Source organism: Anopheles stephensi, chromosome 3 (assembly GCF_013141755.1).
Source record: "Anopheles stephensi strain Indian chromosome 3, UCI_ANSTEP_V1.0, whole genome shotgun sequence".
NCBI lineage: Eukaryota > Metazoa > Arthropoda > Insecta > Diptera > Culicidae > Anopheles > Anopheles stephensi.
The window spans coordinates 16,750,668-16,767,682 of NC_050203.1; the positions used below are offsets into that span (position 1 = coordinate 16,750,668).

The 17,015-nt window shown below is 44.2% G+C and overlaps 2 protein-coding genes across 9 annotated transcripts in view; one reads left to right on the top strand and one right to left on the bottom strand.

Moving 5' to 3' along the window:
• Window positions 1–17,015, bottom strand: part of LOC118512686 (tensin-4-like) — a 59,810-nt gene that overhangs the window by 31,290 nt on the left and 11,505 nt on the right. For all 8 annotated transcript variants that reach the window (XM_036057473.1, XM_036057475.1, XM_036057471.1 and 5 more), the window contains exon 3: window positions 7,274–7,409. In XM_036057473.1, the coding sequence (XP_035913366.1) occupies window positions 7,274–7,281 (8 nt within the window). In that variant the 5' untranslated portion in view covers window positions 7,282–7,409. The remainder of the gene's footprint in view (window positions 1–7,273; window positions 7,410–17,015) is intronic.
• LOC118512688 lies at window positions 1,577–3,334 on the top strand. The gene is made up of 2 exons (XM_036057479.1): window positions 1,577–2,368; window positions 2,450–3,334. The coding sequence occupies exons 1-2, from the start codon at window positions 2,000–2,002 to the stop codon at window positions 2,972–2,974; spliced, it is 894 nt and encodes a 297-aa protein (XP_035913372.1). The 5' UTR covers window positions 1,577–1,999; the 3' UTR covers window positions 2,975–3,334.

The following is a 17,015-nucleotide window of genomic DNA, read 5'->3' on the forward strand; positions in this document are numbered from 1 at the left end:
GGGCTGGGTGGTCAGTAGATAATTTCATTTATCTTTCGACAGTTTTGCAATCATTTACATCAAACGGACATTCGTCTGAGGAGTTTAATTAAAATGTCTTTTTTTAATGGGATCGATTAGCACGAAGAGCCTGACTCATGATACGAAGTAAGATTGATTTAGAATACTGTTCAAATATTTTTAGAATAAAAAGGATGATATAAAAAGCTTTTACTGATGTACTGTAACACGTAAAAACCCATCAAAGATCACAGAAAAACTAGCTTCCAGATTTCGCATCGTACCGATGTGCATTAATGAGCTGATGTTAACATTTATCTTCCTGACCGTGCCTGTCTCTCAAACGGCACCCCACTATTTCCCCAATTCGATGCAGATCCAAGCGCTGTTTGATTTGTTTTCATTGCCGCACTTTGAACACGCAGAATGAAATGCTTGTTTTTTTTCGGGCTAGCTAGCAGCGTTTCGTTACACCGGATTACAGTTTAGTAAAGCCTCATCATCAGATCCAGGCCCCCACGCCCGTACATTAACAGCTTCATCTCTGAAACGTTTAAATTATGATGCTGCCCTCGGGGATGCGCTCATGTGTGTGTGTGCGTGTTTGCTCATTACGTTTAAGCTTTGTTCCTGTTCGATGTATGGGGGAGGTCGAGATGGAGTTGGGGAGATGGGTAAGGATTTAAAATTAGTTAAACTCAGTGAGCGTTAATGATGGAGAGCAAATAGAAGATTAATCCAGAGGTTTGTTTCTAGTGTGCAAAATGCTGGACGTACATAGGTATGGAAGAAGCTAGTGTGGTCATGTGTATGAATTTCCGTGGGATTTAGGGAGCTTTTGGAAGCATTAATAGAGCTGTTTTTAGCCCAGGGATAGTTAATTCCTTTGTGAGGGTTAGTTCGATTAGAACAGAGGTTCTTTGGGATTTATCATAGAGAAAGCAGATTTGTAATAGCATTATATCTTAGGTTAAAACTAAATCAAAGCTAGAATTTATAGAATTTCATGATCGTAGGACATCTATCAAGAGTCGTAAGCAATTGTTGGTAGAACTTAAGAGTCCGGATTCTGGCTAATCGTAGTCCAGGAAATTCTGAGATCTTCCTTGGTTTCCCCATTCCACTCCGGCATTTGGTATGAAATACAGCTTTGAGAGTCTAAAAGTCTAAACTTTGGTAGACATCTTCAAGCTCGAAATTGTACATCAAACCTATCAGCATCAAACATTGTGCAAAGGTTCAATTTTCGTCCACTTGAAGCGCCAATATCGCCAAAAAGAACTAAACTATGAAGGCTTGCACTCCCATCCGTCTTCTCATTAAGCGAAACCAAAATGAAGTGAATTTTGCACAGACACAAAAGCAACAAACCCCAGCCCCACAAAAAAGGTTAGTCACATTGTGTCGTTGTCCTCAAAATCACTCAACTGTCTGCAAGCGTGCCGCTGGTTGGATGGCTCTCACATACATCCATCGGTTACGACTTCCTGCATGGCTAGTCAACGCATCCAGCACCGCACCGAACTGTCCTAGCGTCGCCGTCATCCGCCACCACGAGACCCATCGTCACCCGATATGCTCCGGTAGGGAACCCCCCATCCGGAGCCCGAGCGAGCGACACAACACAATGGTGTGCACCAGCAGAACACGATCATGATGACAGTTTTCCGGTGTCTTCCCTTCACCGAAGAGCGGGGCTGAAGCGAGCGAGCTAGGGAAAAACTTGGGGGGAAAAGATGAATGCGTCTCGAGTGTTCGGTTTCAGTTGTGCACGAGACATCGCCCGAGACCGGACCACATTACCGCAGCCCTCGGAAACCCGTGGCCAAAGAGTGTGATTCCTTGAGCAAAAAAAAAAAAAAACGACAGCAAGTGACGCGCTTATCCCGAAACCCGAACTTCAACTTTACTTCCTTTTTCTGCCAAAGTTTGCTACATTTTTGCTGTGAGTGAGTGCGTGCGTGCGAGTGTGTCTGGTGCAGTTGTCGTGCAGGGCGTAATGAGATACCGTGCGTGGGGTACATTGTTGGCTAGCATGGCCGTACTGCTGGTCATGCTGGACCGGCCCGATCGGATTGCAGCCGACCTGATGGGTGACATCCAGCAGGGGTTGAAAACGACCGGCAAACTGTTCGGCATCAACACGATTGCCGATGTGGCCGACCTGGTGGCGAAAGGGTTTGCGACGCGCCGCGGCGGCTCCCCGGAACCACCGCGCTCGCCGCAAGCTGCCGAGAGCGTCGGGGTCGCGGACGCACTGCTCACACAAGCACCGTCCATGATGACCATCATGATGAAACTGCTCGGGCTGGATGGTAGCCAGCTGGGCGCAATGCTGGTCAACGGTATCGTGTTCCTGGCGCACATCGTAAGAACCAAGCTAACGCGGCCGAAAGAAGCATGTCATATTAACTACCCCCCTCACTTTTTGTCGTACTCTTTCCTACAGATTGGCACAAATTTGGGAGCATTTCGGACACCCACCCCGCTCGACACATCCTCCCCGCTCCCACCGGATCCACCATTGACAGGTGAATCACAACCGGCCGAAGCAAACGGCAGCCAAAAACCAAGCCCGAACCCACTGGAATGGTTACTGCGCAACCCGTCGAAACGGTTCCGTGTGCTGTTGGATCAGGTGCAGAACACCGATCTGGCCGAACGGTTGGACCGCGAGCTGGACCAACTGGACCGGTACGCGCCCGAGGACACGGACTGCATCCGGTTGCTCATGTGTAAGGTGAAACCCTTCATCTGGAAGATGCAGAATGTCGTCCGGGACCAGATACTGGTAAAACCCGACGGTCGGCCACAGCAACCGGCGGGCGGTACATCTAACCAGTCGCCCGGCGCCCCCAACGGGGAAGAGATCCTAAAGGGCATACACGAAAATTTACCCACCGAAGAAGAGTTTCTCCGGCAGAGCAAGGTATGCGAGGCACAATTTCGTCACTGTCGACGGTTGCCTGAGTAGAGTAGCGATTGCTTAGGAACCTTGATGGCGGAAAATGGATGGTCTAGAGGATAATTTTGCCTGTTGAGTGGGCAGCACGTTACATGTACCTTTTGAAAATGCGTTATGCGGAGCTGGTTCTGGTTGAGAGACATCCATGCACAATGGGAGTAATAATGATGACGGCCCGTTTTGCAAGCAAACGGTTACACCAGCTCGTATTGCTTAGCTGCCCCAAAAAGGCTCATTGTTAAGAGCGGATAAACGTTGGAAATGTGCAATCATTGTGTCGCTGAAGATGAATGGAGGTAAGCTAAGTTTGGTTTTTTTTTTTGAAAGATGGGGGAGAAATAAAGTACAATAACTATGTGTAAAACATCACTTTAAAGCAACACTGTAAGGGGCACGTGAGTAAAATAAAATATTGATGTTTGAGATCCTCTTCATAACTTCAGAGCTCATTTGACGGTTATGTAATACTGTTATGAGGTTTTTTTTCTATTGTTTTATACATTAATCACTATAAATTTACACAAATTTGTCAACGCTATACAGATTGCTAGACCTTCAAGTAACCCCAGAATGACATATTAATGGGAACAATTTGATCTTCTGTCTGTGATGGGATCTCAAGGGAAAGGTACTGAAGCTGATAAAGTACCAATTTTCAATTTCAATTCTCCAAGAAGTTCTAAGAATAGCTTCTCCTTAACAAACATCACTTACCCTCCAAATACTCACCTCTCAATGGTTTAATTTTACACCCGTCTATATTCGTCCCTTTGTGTGTACTTTACATTCTATTTATCATCCAACCTACGCAAAATGACTATTGATTTCCCCTAATCCTCTTCAATGCTTATCCTCCAAAAGGCCAAATCGAACAGGATTAGCATACACACTCACACACCAAAGACAAAAAATCCAATATTCACTCTGCTGCATTGCTAATTACCATTAATCATCGGTCCGCCCGATAACAACACCCGATGCGCAGTGAAGCGATGCAATCTATCAGCATTACACAAATTAATGCGTGTCAATTGCATTTCGAATCGATGACCCTTCGCCATCCTGGGCCTTCGGTCCGCAGGCCATCCGCCAGCCCTACGGGTAGCCGCCTTCAGGACATCGGCTTTCATTAATAATCTCTCCATTCGACCCTCACAACCTTGCCCGTATTGTTTGCATGTTCGTACATTTACTCGCTAATTTGTACTTCTTGCGTGGAAGACGTGGACGACCCGGTTCTTTTCCCCCCCGTTTCTTCTGTTTCTTTCTCTGTTACGGGTATACGGCAATCTCACCGCGATTACATGCATATCTGGGTGCGATCCAGCACCGTTGCTGGTGTATTAATCATCGTCCTAAGAGTCGTACCGTCATGCATCATTCGTTGAATCGCCGTTTTTTTCCTACCTGTGATGCAGAATCGAGATGCAAGAATGTTTAGCCCGTAGAATGCAAGCATCACTGTGTAATGAAAATTCAAAACGGGACAATCATTTTACGGGGCATAAATCATTGCCACATTTTCCTTTTGGGATGGTTGTACTTGCATGCTTAATGTGCCAATAAAATGTGCATCTGAGGTATTTTTCTCTCTCTCTCTTTTTTTGTACCAGTGTGACTGATACAGGTGAGCCCTTTAACCTAACGGAGCTGTAGGTTGAAGGATGAAAAGTTGGTTGAAAATCGATCGAAGAGGTTTTTTAACATAAATTATACTTCACAATAATAAAAATTAATAGCTTAAAGTCCTTTTAGACTTGATGAGTCCAACCTCAAATTTCTCAGCCATCCCTCAACTCTTCAAATTTTCAATCTCGAATGTACAAAATTTCTAAAAGCCCATTCCTAGTCCAAAGCGGCCAAAACGGTTCTCAGCAACTTTTTCACAACTGTAACCACACAACATAGGGACGATGATGAAAGCCGACCGACATGCAAAAGACGTACCTTGCATTCATTAGCACCGCTTTCACCCTTGGCCCGCCTTGCACCGTGATCATGACATATTCCATCAAAAAATCCCTTCCGTACCTGGCTAAACTCTCTGTCCGTCCCAAATCCCCTTCAACACACGGGATGCGATTCGACACACTCCAAAACCGAGATAAAAAAAAGCCTCAAAGGGGAAGGCAGATATCCCAGCGAAGGGCATTAGCTACACGCTGGGTCACATTCGCGGATTCTGCTTTCACCTCTGGGGAGATTCACGAGGAGCCCTCCAGGAAGGGAGCGGAAGGTTTGTGGAAAACAAATTACATGTTACAAGCAGCCGTTTTACAACCATCACAGCCCCGCAAACCCGAAAACCGTACGAATAAAACCACCCGAAATGAAGCGTCCGATGCAGTGAGCGGGTGATGCACCAGCGCAGCCGCGTGCAGCCTTCTGCAGCCTTCGGCTCACTTTCGCATGCATTTCAAATTAATCTCTTCCAAGCGGTTCCCGGTTCCTTTGCCGGACGAGCAAACCCAGCGCATCCCTTTTAGTCAGGGCGGGTGGAAACATTAAAACATATGTTTTTGGAAGTGTTTTTTTCGCATCTCCCTGTTGTCTTGTTGGCCTTATTTCGCCGTTGCGTCTTTTTTGTTGTTGTTTTCTCCCATTTTTCTGCAACCCTCTTGAAAGAATGCTGTATCGTTCAAAACAATCAGTCTTGTGCTTGCTGTTGTTTTTCAACCCCGCTTTGTTCCGTTTGCCAAAAAGCGCATCCGTCTCTTCCGTGGTGTTCCGGACAGGGTGTTTTCATTCATAATGTTCTACCGAAGGATGGCTTTGTTTCTCCTTTTATCCTCAAGATCCTGCCCATTTTCCTTCTTCTTGTTTTCTTCTCTCTTTCGTTTCGTTTCTTTAACGGTACCGACCGGCTTCAACGACAAGCCCGCGGAACGACCCCCGACAGGCAAACCCATGCCCCGATGTATGCCAAATCGTTGCGCTCTCGAGTGACTCGATTTTTCCCTTATTTTCTCTTTGTTTTTATTATGCTGCCGCATGATCGAGTGTGTGTGTTTATGTTGCCGTAAACCAAAAACAGAAAAGCACAAAAACAAACGCTATCGGCCGCACCCGGGCGGCTGCTCATCCTGATTTCACTGGCCACCCCGCTTTCTGTGGCAACTGATTGCAGTTGTTGGTTTTTCTTCCTTTTTTGCGTGGTGCGTTCTGCAACAACCCTGCTGTTTCTCCTCCCAGCCTTTTCTTCCTCACCGCGCGTGGATTATTTATGTACATACATTAATTTCTCAGTGTCCCACATTTCTCGACCCAACAAGTCATTTTCCCAACGCGAATCCCCGTTTTGGCGAAGGCCTTCGTTTACTTCCTTTTCTTTGACTTTGAAAAAATCGTTCTTGTGTGTTTCTTTGCCGAAAGGGTTCAGCATTTCCGTACGATTAAAGGCGCGCCACGAGCGAGCGAGTGAAGCGTTCGCTTGATCGAACAAAAAAGAAGGCACGGCACATGCTTAGCTTGCGGGTTAACTGCGGTGTTATCCTTTTCCTTTTTTCGATTGAGCACGATAATTATGATGATGGTTGTGGCCGGCGGAGTGTTTTATTTTGGTTTGCGGACCCCCGCCGGAGTCCTTTTCCAGCGATCCCGTTATGATTCTAGGGCCGGGATCATTGGTGAAAGTTTTTCACCAACCATTAAGTACGCTTTTTTGTATGTGTGTGTTATGTGGACCACCAAAAATTAAATCGTGGCTTCGTGTGCTGCAATCCTTTCTTCACCATTTCGCTTCTCGATCTACGTTCTCCGAGGATCGGAGAATGCCGGCAGTACAGAAGCTGCGTTCGGCTTTTGGGAAGGAGGTTCTTCCTGTTTTTTGGCTATGGTGCTTAGCTTAAGCGCGTATCAACGCAGGGTGTTGCAGTGAAAAATGTGTGCCACTCGTGGCTGTTATACGGATCCTCATTTTTCTTTCCAGCAGGGACCAACGGTTGTTTTCTCCCATTAGTTAAACCAAGTGAAGTGTGAAACTGGTAATCGTTTAATTATTCTCTCTCTCTCTCTCTCTCTTTGTGAGGCCCCAGTACTTGATAGATCACCTTTTAATAATGTTTACTGCCCTTTTGTTTTCCCTCTTTACTTTGGTGGGGCAAACAGAAAGCAATAAATAATTTAAATGCACAACAATTACGAAAATGCAAAACCCGCAAAGAGCGATTCCCTTTCGCTTCTTTGTACCCTGTTTCTTCATAGCCACACATGCTTACCATCATAAACAATCTCAGGGTGAAACCGAAAAAAAACCACTGCCGTTCCTTAATGCAAACTACAAAGCAATGTTACCACCGAATGCCATACCTTAACATAACATTATGTTGCCGCGCTTTCTGGGTTGCCGCATACAGGCAGGCTCGTATTACAACGGTTGGTCGGTTGAAGTCAGCACGAACCCGGTACAGCACTCGGCGACACACAAGCCGTTTTTCTCAGTAACCTGCAAAAGATGAAAGGCAAAGAAAAGGACCAGGAGTTAGCAAACGGCAAGAAGGGGGGGGGGGGGGGGTGGGCAGAAAGTAAAACACTACACACGCTTTAAAAGGAGGTAATTAAAAGCCGACCGACTGAACTGATGACGAACGAGTCGAACGGCTTGTGTTTGATTTTCCCGTGGTACGGGCCTGCGAAAACTTCCATGCAGTAGTTGCGTTGCGGGAGGCTGGAAATGTTAACAGGCAATGCGGTGATGCAATGCGTTCCGTACCCTTAATATGGTAAACTTAAGGAGCAGCTCGTACCGGCAAGAGGCTTGTAGCCCATTTTCTTTTTGCTTTCCGAGTGGAAAAGCTATGCAACAATGTAAACAAAGTTTAGCGAACATATGCAGGGGCGCATTACTGAGTGGAAAAGTTGCGACCACAACTGTTAATGTTTTCTAGAGATAAAAAATTGCTAGATGAGTTTCTAGCATCTGAAAAGATGAATACTTTCTTTTGTAAATTTATTTGATATGTTTATAAATAGTTTCTTCATTTCAATTTTATATTTTAGAAAAAATGAGCGGGTGCGAAACAAATTTAAAGGGCCTTATTGCGTTATGAATCACTGGTGGCGTTTTCTGTTGATTGTTTAACAAAATCTGATTTAAGTATCAAATTGGCAAATGTCAATAAATCGTTTGTTGAGATCATCACAACTTATCATCCTTATTCGAAGGAGTTGCACGGGAAAATTAGTGTTAAAAATATTGTTTGATTATCATTTTCCGTAATCTACAATTGATTGGAAAGTTCCACAGTTGTATAGAAAATTTCTGTTAACCATGTGCAAGATTCCATTATATGCATGCAATATCTCATGTAAGGATTACTACCTATTCCGAATAATTCCCCAAAGGAATTGGATAGTGGTAAAAACCCAAGTACTAGAACATAAATAATACTAGATAAAAATGCTTAAAAAGTAAAAAGATATTAAGTCGTAGATCTGAATTTTCATCCTAATCCAATGTTCGACATGTTCCATGAATTTTCCACTTATCTTTTCTGATACAGCGTTTTCCTTCACAACATTTATCATCTACAATACCAACCTAGAACGATCCGGTGAACAACATTTTCCAGGAACAATAACTTTACAACAGCAAAAAAAAATATAAAAATGCAATATACTTCTTCAATCCCAAGCACGACACGACACACACCAGCCCCGTTGTAAATAATGACGAAAATAATCCCGAACAAATTCAATTAAACGGCTACGGGCTCGCACAGAATCAATAAATGCTGTGGCAGCTCAATGTCAGCTTTCGTTGTCATGTGCTTGTGGGGTGTTATGGTGTTCCACGTCTGTTTCTCCTCACCCCACCGGCCCCATCTGTTTTTCCCCGCAAAGAAGAAAGAAAAAATACATTCTCACCAACCGAACAAACGAGACGAACAAATGGTAAGCAAACCCGATAAAGGAAATAAAAACATCGCGTGATGATGATGATGATGATGGTGCTTTCACTGCGCTCCACGAACGGTGGAGGTTTTCAGGACTCCCCAGACAGATGTAATAATGCAATAGAGCGGGAGCGGGAAAGCAAAAAGGGCGGACAAAAAACGAAGCGCAAAAAGTAAGTAAATCAAGTGTCAATCACGAAGCCGGTCGCTTTGCCATCGTTATTGCGGTGTTTTCCCCCCTCCAGTTTTTTTTTTTCACTTTCCGCGGCCGATGTCACCGCGATGTGGCCGCTCGTGGCAGAAATGTGTTCGAACCGAAAGTTTTCGGGTAATATCGTTTGCGTTTTATTTGTTTAATTTTGTTGTTTGAAGCTGACTGAGCTGAAAAGTTTTAGGTCGCTTCTGTTTTTTTTTGCCTAGCTGGAAGGCAAACGGAATCGGTTCGTTTTTGTGGGATTTTTTCCCCCCATTTTTTTCCTTCCTTGCACCTCATTGCGCCTCGGAAAAGCTCTTGGAGCTTTCTCGCGTGTCTGCAAATGTCATCGAAAGTGCTTGACTGATAGCGAATTCTCGGTATCGCCGGGCGAAATTCCCCGAGTGCTTATTGGAATGGCATTTCGAGCCCGATCGAGATAAAATGGACAATGTGCGATATGATCTGTCGGTTTTCATGGCGAGTGTCACAATCGAATTGCTTAATATTATTTTAGATGGAAAATGTTGGAAAATCTGGTAAGCTTGGTTACATGACTCATCTCATTTCAGCGTAAGCACATACACATTACACGCGAGTTGCTGCTAATGACAAAATGTTAACATTTTTGGTGACCAGCGTCATAAATATCGTCCACAACAAATCGTCCCGGCCCGGCCACGCACTTCCAATTGAAAATTTCTAACTCCAACACAAAATTAATGCCTTCTATTAGGTGCAATCAAAGCCAGACCATCAAAACCATCCCGCTGCCCTGGACGGGTTTGTACCGTTTTCGACCATAACTCAGTCACCCCACCCCAAAGCGGAGTAAACCGGTGGCATTTCTTCCCCACACACAAACACACGCCAACTATCGGAAGCTTATTTGATTATCTATAATAAGCTACCCCGTTCGCTGGACGAGCCTAACCCATGCTAACACAACAGTAGTCCCGGGCAGCAGCAGCTAATTCATCAATTGACTATGGCTATGACACAAAGGCACACATCGGAACACGGGCTTAAGTCTCTGTGTGAATCGTGTTGGTTCGCTGATTTGCCGCGTGCATCGTACTCATTAATCTCTCTGCAGGAGGGAGGCTGTTGGGCGACTTGCCTTGGATTTGACCCCAATCTCGGCCATCCCCACCCGGGAACAGTTAACAACCACGAGGATGCATTGAAGTAAGTGCAGCATTTCGCTTGTCATTAGCATCGCAGCGAGCAGTTGAAAGGATGCACCCAACCCCTGCAGGACATGGGACAGATAAAAGTGGAGCACAAGTCCCGGTGTGCAGTTCCGCACCGGTTGGGACGGGACGGGAAGCGACGCTGGCCATTCGGATATGGGTCCACTCGAGTCGCGATCGCCACTATACTATATGCTGCCGGTCGGGGTATGTGAAAGTGATATATGAATGCTGTATAGTTTGGACGTATTTTCGGCTGCACCATTTGCTGGTGGAGTTCGCTTGTTACGGTGAGATTTATTACCAGCTACAGCTCCACACACACACACCGAGGCTGTATCGGACTAAGGCAATAGGACAAATCTGTGAACTTGGGCGCCGGCATTTGGGATAAAAGAAAGAAGGGTTCTTGTGTTGTTCGATGTTACAGTACGTGGACATGGTTTGGTGGGGTGACTCTATGGTCTAGTGATTTATATCTGCATCGAAGATAGTGGGTAAATGGAAGTGGTTAACCCAAACAGGGCGCATTTCGTTTAATTATCTTTTCAGCTGTGTATGTTTTGAATAACATTGGTTGAAGGCTATTGTTTGGTTATCGTAATACGAAACAAATCTTGTCACGGGCCCTAAGTTTTTGAATTTCAACGTAATTAAGAAATCTTTCCTAAATTAGTTGGCCTTCTCAAGTGTACAGAGCAAAAGTATTCTTTCGGCTATAGTTGAGGATCATTGTTGTCCTCTCCAGCACTCCAACAAGAGCATGCGCACAACAGGATCCGCAATGAGCCACAAGATCTTCAATGCGTCCAATATCCCGAAAATGTCACCATCGCCCCATTTTTGGTGCTACTAACAACTTTGCCGAACGGATCGTTGACCACCCCCCTTACTAAGACTGCGGTGCGTTAGTCTCCTCTTCTATGAGAAAAGCTGTTTTGCAACCAAACGAAGAACCTCATCACACAGCAGACAGCACGTCGGCTGGACCAACGGAGAAACGGCTCATTCCTGGAAATCCTTCATACAGGCTGTCACGGGGATGGTAAATTAAAATCCTTGCCTCGTTCCACACGTTGGTGGAATGTCGGCCGAAACATCGCGCAATGATATGTCCCCAAAAACCTACGCCGCACGATGATGGAACATTAACAGCAAATTTGATTGAACCGCTTTGCGAACGGTAGCTAATTACATGTTAACTGGATAACATGGGCCTGTCGGCGTACCCGCACACAGACCGGCCAAGGCTTCTTGGAACCGTGCGCTTAATTGACCGCATTTTCGGTCGATCGATTGCCGGCGTTGCACGTTTGGATGTTTTGTGACAACCGAAAGTTAAATGTCACATGCATTTGCACAACAATATATACAAGAAGTGTGATGGGTTTTGTGGGAAAATTTAAGTTAAATTTCTATCCGTGAAGTTCTGCTCCAAACTTAAAGTTAATGTTAGAGTTTGGGCTCTGTGTTACCAATTTATTAAATCAGCAATTCAAACCAGCAAGCAAACCTTCATAGATTAGACACTTATTCCCCTAAGACACCTCATGGTGACAGTACGTGGGAAAGGCTAGCTGCCCAAGTGCAGCCACAGGCCTATTATTCCTCCACCACTCAGGTAACAAGTATCGGCCCAAGAAAAGCCTTGACTAGAAGATAATTGACTAGAACCTGTTACCAGGAGTTGATCAAACTATGTTTTATAGAACTGCAACCTCGAGAGGCCCTGGGTCATCAAATCTCTAGCTCCACTCCCTCAAAACCTAAGTCATTTGAGAATTATTATTAAATGGTGGAGTTTTCCAACAAATTAACACTCAAAATCCGCTGACATGATTCATTTGATGGATAAAGTGTGGACCTATGCTCCACGCACCCAATTACCTCGACCATTCCTACACATACTTCCATTCTGCTTCCAGCTCTTCTTTCTATTGCTTTCCAAAACAAACCTTGACACATAAAATAAAGCAACTCTACAGATGAGATGCACTCACGATGCTGCCCGGAATTGAAATGTTCTCTTTATTGTTCGAAGCAACTGCAAATATAAGCTACCTACATACGACATCCAGTGTAGCATAACTTGCTGTGCTAATGAACAACCTTCAGTTTGAAGCATTTATTTTTTGCTACCCTTATGTATTGCTCCACTGGCTTACCGTGCGTCTAGTTACGCTGGGAACAGAGTTGAAGACGAGTTCGCACTTGCTTTGTGCCCGAAGTACCCAGCACATGTTCAGCACAGTTCTTTCTGTACGAAATAAAAAGGTCAAGTACGTTGCCTGCTCCCTGTGTACCTGTGTGCTGTGGTGCCAGGTGTGGCACACCGGGCAAAAGTGAAAGCCGTCCGTCGGTGTTGGAGTGTCTGAAGAAACATAACAGATTGGCAAACGTGCAACCGGGAAGTTGCTCCGCACCGCGAGCTACACATTCCACAAGATTTGTGTGTTTTGATGCCTCACTATAATGTATTCATTAGTGTCAGCAAAGCAGCGTGGGAGCGAGCGAGAACATTAAGGAAAAAGTTAGACTGGGCTGAATATGCTAATTATGAGCGCTAGAAGCACACTACAGATCTTCCCATCCGGACTAGTTTTTATTTTTGGAGAGCGAAATGTAGGTTACTGCTAGAGCACTATAAAGTCATCAGCAAAGCGCGTGGCGGAAGTTTTTTGTGGAAGATGTGTCACATCCGTTTGCCGAATTTAATTAACCATCGCCATCGAGCGGTACACGCACGGTAAGCGGCGTGGGAACAGTGTTTAACTTTTTGTTTTATTTAATCATGTCACCTCGAGGCACGAACGCACCACGAGTACAAGCAGCTTCACCCCCGTAATAAACGCAAAGCTCTAATTACTTATCCAAACTGTGGAAGAAGCGGCGCATCATTAATGAATAGAAGAGATGCTCGGCACGGCTAGAATAATGTCGCTTTCTGGTTTTGTTCTGCTCGGTAAAGGTGAGAGGTGAGCTTTAGCTCGTAATCTTAATCATTTGAAGACAAATTTATGTCACTCAGATGATGGTTAAGAAGGTACGTAATTTAATGAGAAATTCAAACGAAGGAAGTCACTGAAATTGCGAAGCAAGAATTCAGTTAGAAGGATTAATTTCTTGGAGCACGCATTTCATTTGAGTGCTGGAAGGCTCGTTGGAGGGCGAGTCCTAACAAGATTACTAAGAATTCCTACATCATTAGATGACATGAACAATGTTTTAGTGAATCCAATATAAAATTTAACGTTAAACAATACTATCAATAAATTAAAATAAATAAAGGAGCATATCTACTACATCACGCTTATCATCATCAACGTTCGCCTTCGGCAAAAGGCAGCATCATCCTTCCAAGAATGCGATCATTATCAACCGTTTGCTTATCATCGCCGCCGACAAAACGATACGTATCGAAAGGTAAAGTGATTCGTCATACCGTCCACCAACATCACGTTCCGGCACAAGTAGCTCACCGGCCGGGTTCTGTTTTCTTGGGACCACTACCCTACTTAACACCGCTGATTTTGTGAGTAGGTGGGTTGAGCATCACTCAGACACGCATTTTTCTGTTTCGTTGGTGCTACTTGTCCACAAAACCACTTGCTCGTCAGCAAAACGATCACTTCCCGTTTTCCGGGATCCCATTCCGCAAAGCGGTATCCCCTTTTTTAAGCACCATTTAAGAGTCCCATTCGAAGGAAAAAAAGCTATCCCGCACTCCCAGTCACAGCAACTGGCAGCGGGGGGCAAAACGGAAACGAAAACTTTGACATTATTGTGTGTGCGTGTGTGCGCACGCCAAAGTTTGCTTTCTCACGTGACCTGGAATAAATTCCAGCGGAGGCACGTTCGTTCTCGTCCATCTCGAGTATCGGAACCACCGATTCCGATGTGTGATAGCTTCAGGCATCGGTATTACTATTGGAGCGGGGCTTAGCGAGTGAGAGAGAGAGAGAGAGAGAGAGAGAGAGAGAGAGAGAGAAGCAACTTACAAAAAAAACCGGCTGCACCTGGACCGGATGTGAATATTTTGCTTTTCACTTCTTACATTCCCCAAAACGTAAGACGGCGCGGTTGATTCTGCTCTCGCCCAGCAAGAGGAGTGCGATGGTGTACGCTTGTGCCAATGGCGTATTCCCGTATTCAAAACACTCGCCAAAAAGGGTCGCATTTAGCACGAGTGACACATTTGAAGTAGTGCTCGTGTGGATTTTTTTTTATTTCCTTCTTGTCGGTGTTTGGGGCGAACACCAACAAATGGGAAATCAAATTGGCATGCTTTAACGCGAGCAACCGCAAACGTATGTGCGAGCGCTATTTTGTTTGACAAACACTCGAACGACGATTTGGGTAGCCCGGTTGGTTTCCGTTCGAGAAGGAGCAACATTTTTTGGGGAGCTAGACATATTTCAAGCTCCTTGTCGGTGGAAAAGGTTACGCGAGGTTGCACTTTAATGTGCATGGGTGGAAATGCTGAAGCGATGGACTTAAATCATAATTTTGGAAAGGCTCAATTAGGAATATAGATAAGTTTGAAGGTATAGTCTTGATTTGAAATGACAAATAATATTTATCAGATTCAGAGGCTTTATTTGGCCTCTGTTTACTGCAGCTCTAGCGATTTCTGTTGTCCATTTCCATGGCATATTTCAGTTTTCCAGTATTTCCTATCTAGGCTTAATGTAGGTCTACTGACGAGTATTATTCAAGTCTTTGGCTCTGTTTCGATGTATTATCCTCTTAGCTTCTTCTTCTTCTTCCTTGGAACTTCAACCTCGAGAGGTCTCAGCCTACCATTTCTAGCTTTCTGTGACTTAATGTTACCCGTAGTAAAGTAATCAGCCCCACGTACGAGGAGGCGGTCTAGATGGGATTTGAACCCCGGCCCTGCCGTGTGAAGACCGTCGCCGTCTAATATGCTATGGGTAAAATCAAGTCACAGAAAGTCAGAAAAAGTAGGCTGAGACCTATCGAGTTTGTTGATAGGAGATTGATATTTCATTTAAAAATTGTATTTTTTGTATTAATATTTGATAAAAACGCTAAAAAATTAAATTTTAAAAATAAATCTCAACTCACTTTAAAACATGTTTAACGAATTTTGATTTTCTAACGAAAATATGTCCCAAAAGTAACGTTAAGCATAATTGAATTTGAACAAAACCAAAAGACAACCAACCCATTACCCAACTGAATATTAAAATCACCGCACAATGTCACCAAAATCCACAACCAAACCAAATGCATGCAAAAGTATCTCCATTTTGCCGACTAATTTGCAAATTGTTTCTCTTCAAAAATAAAACAAAAACCCAGCCATATTTGTACAACACATTCACAGTTCAACACACGGGTGAGAGATATCGTTCCGAGTGGTAGGTCCTTCTACCGTTGACAAGGGCGTAATGATGATTCTCCTACTGCTGTTGCTGCCGGTGGCTGCCATTAAATTCGCACAATTCAAAAGTATATTTACACTCATTCATATTCATGCTCGTGCGTTAAGCGCTCGGGTAAACCTTAAACCCAATCCCCTTCGTATGTGAACTTTGTCCTGCACAAATGTCCTGCCTTTTTTTACCTTATCCTATTCTTACTGTTACTGGCAGTCCTTGTTTTGTTCGGTGAAAGGCACAAAAACAGATGCACGAAGCAAACCAAAAAAAAAAAATCGAGAAGAATAAATTCCCCTAACCAAATTTCAACGCCAGCACAAGTAAACACACTTTAGTCACATTTTTAACATTCCATTCATAAATGCTTCCCTTGTGCCGCTGTTGCTGTTGCCAAGCCGGAAAACACGTTGAACATCATCGGTCTCGTTGCCGTGACTCCGAATCAGTTATCTATCTCCCGAGCAACTGGTTGCCTGAATCCAATCAGTCACGGTAGTTGGTTCACGGGAGGAATAGCTGGCAAAAATTTTCCACCATTTTTTGTTTTGCCGTCGTTGGTTTGTCTGCCCAAAATCGTGATTGTGTTGTTTGCCGGTTGGAAAAATTCGGCTTCAACAAATCTGCAAAACTGATTTGTTTTCGTTTCGTTCTTCATTTGTTTGCTAATCCCGTGTCTTCGTTCTTAACTGGCGGCAAACAGAGGCATTTGGAGGAGGAGGAGGAGGAGGTTGGAGTTCACTTATGAATGAGTTAGATGATGACTCTTGAGTTTAGCTTTGTTTTTCTCGCTTTTCTTTTCAAAAGGATAAAGAAGCGCCAACTTACTAAACTGCCGCTGTTTGTAACTCACCGAGACACGTATGGCCGGGAATGTGAAATTGTTTTAATGAAATTCCATCAAAATACGCACATCGCATGCCGGGTTGATTGAGTTTAGAAGACCTTTTTTAAAAGTTAGGAATCAACTTTAGCTCTTACAATACGCCCAGAAAGCCTCATATGCTTCCATCAACACACACAGAAATAAAGGGCTGTTTTGATGGATACATTTTGAAGTTGAAAATCAAATTATATTTCAACCCTAAATGAGTATCTAAAGTATCTAAATGAGTATTTAAAGCTACCGTAAAGCTATTAGAAAAACAAAGCTTTTTTTTTCTAACCCAATTCGAGCATATATGATGGCATACAACCACAAACATTTGTGTGGTTTATGGTGGTTCGTTTTAAAGTGAGGGTTGTTTTCGTTCGCCCATCGGCAAACTTTCACATCATTAATGGGCGATTAATCTCGCACACAGATAACGGGATGATTCATCCCGTTCCCGTCCCATCACCTTTATTGCTTCATCATCCCGCATAACCGCA

Excerpts from the sequence above, each read along its gene's own strand:
- LOC118512688 (XM_036057479.1), top strand. The coding sequence starts at position 2,000 with ATGAGATACCGTGCGTGGGGTACATTGTTGGCTAGCATGGCCGTACTG. Across the intron at positions 2,369-2,449 it reads TCGTGTTCCTGGCGCACATC|ATTGGCACAAATTTGGGAGC; the intron begins GTAAGAACCAAG and ends TCTTTCCTACAG.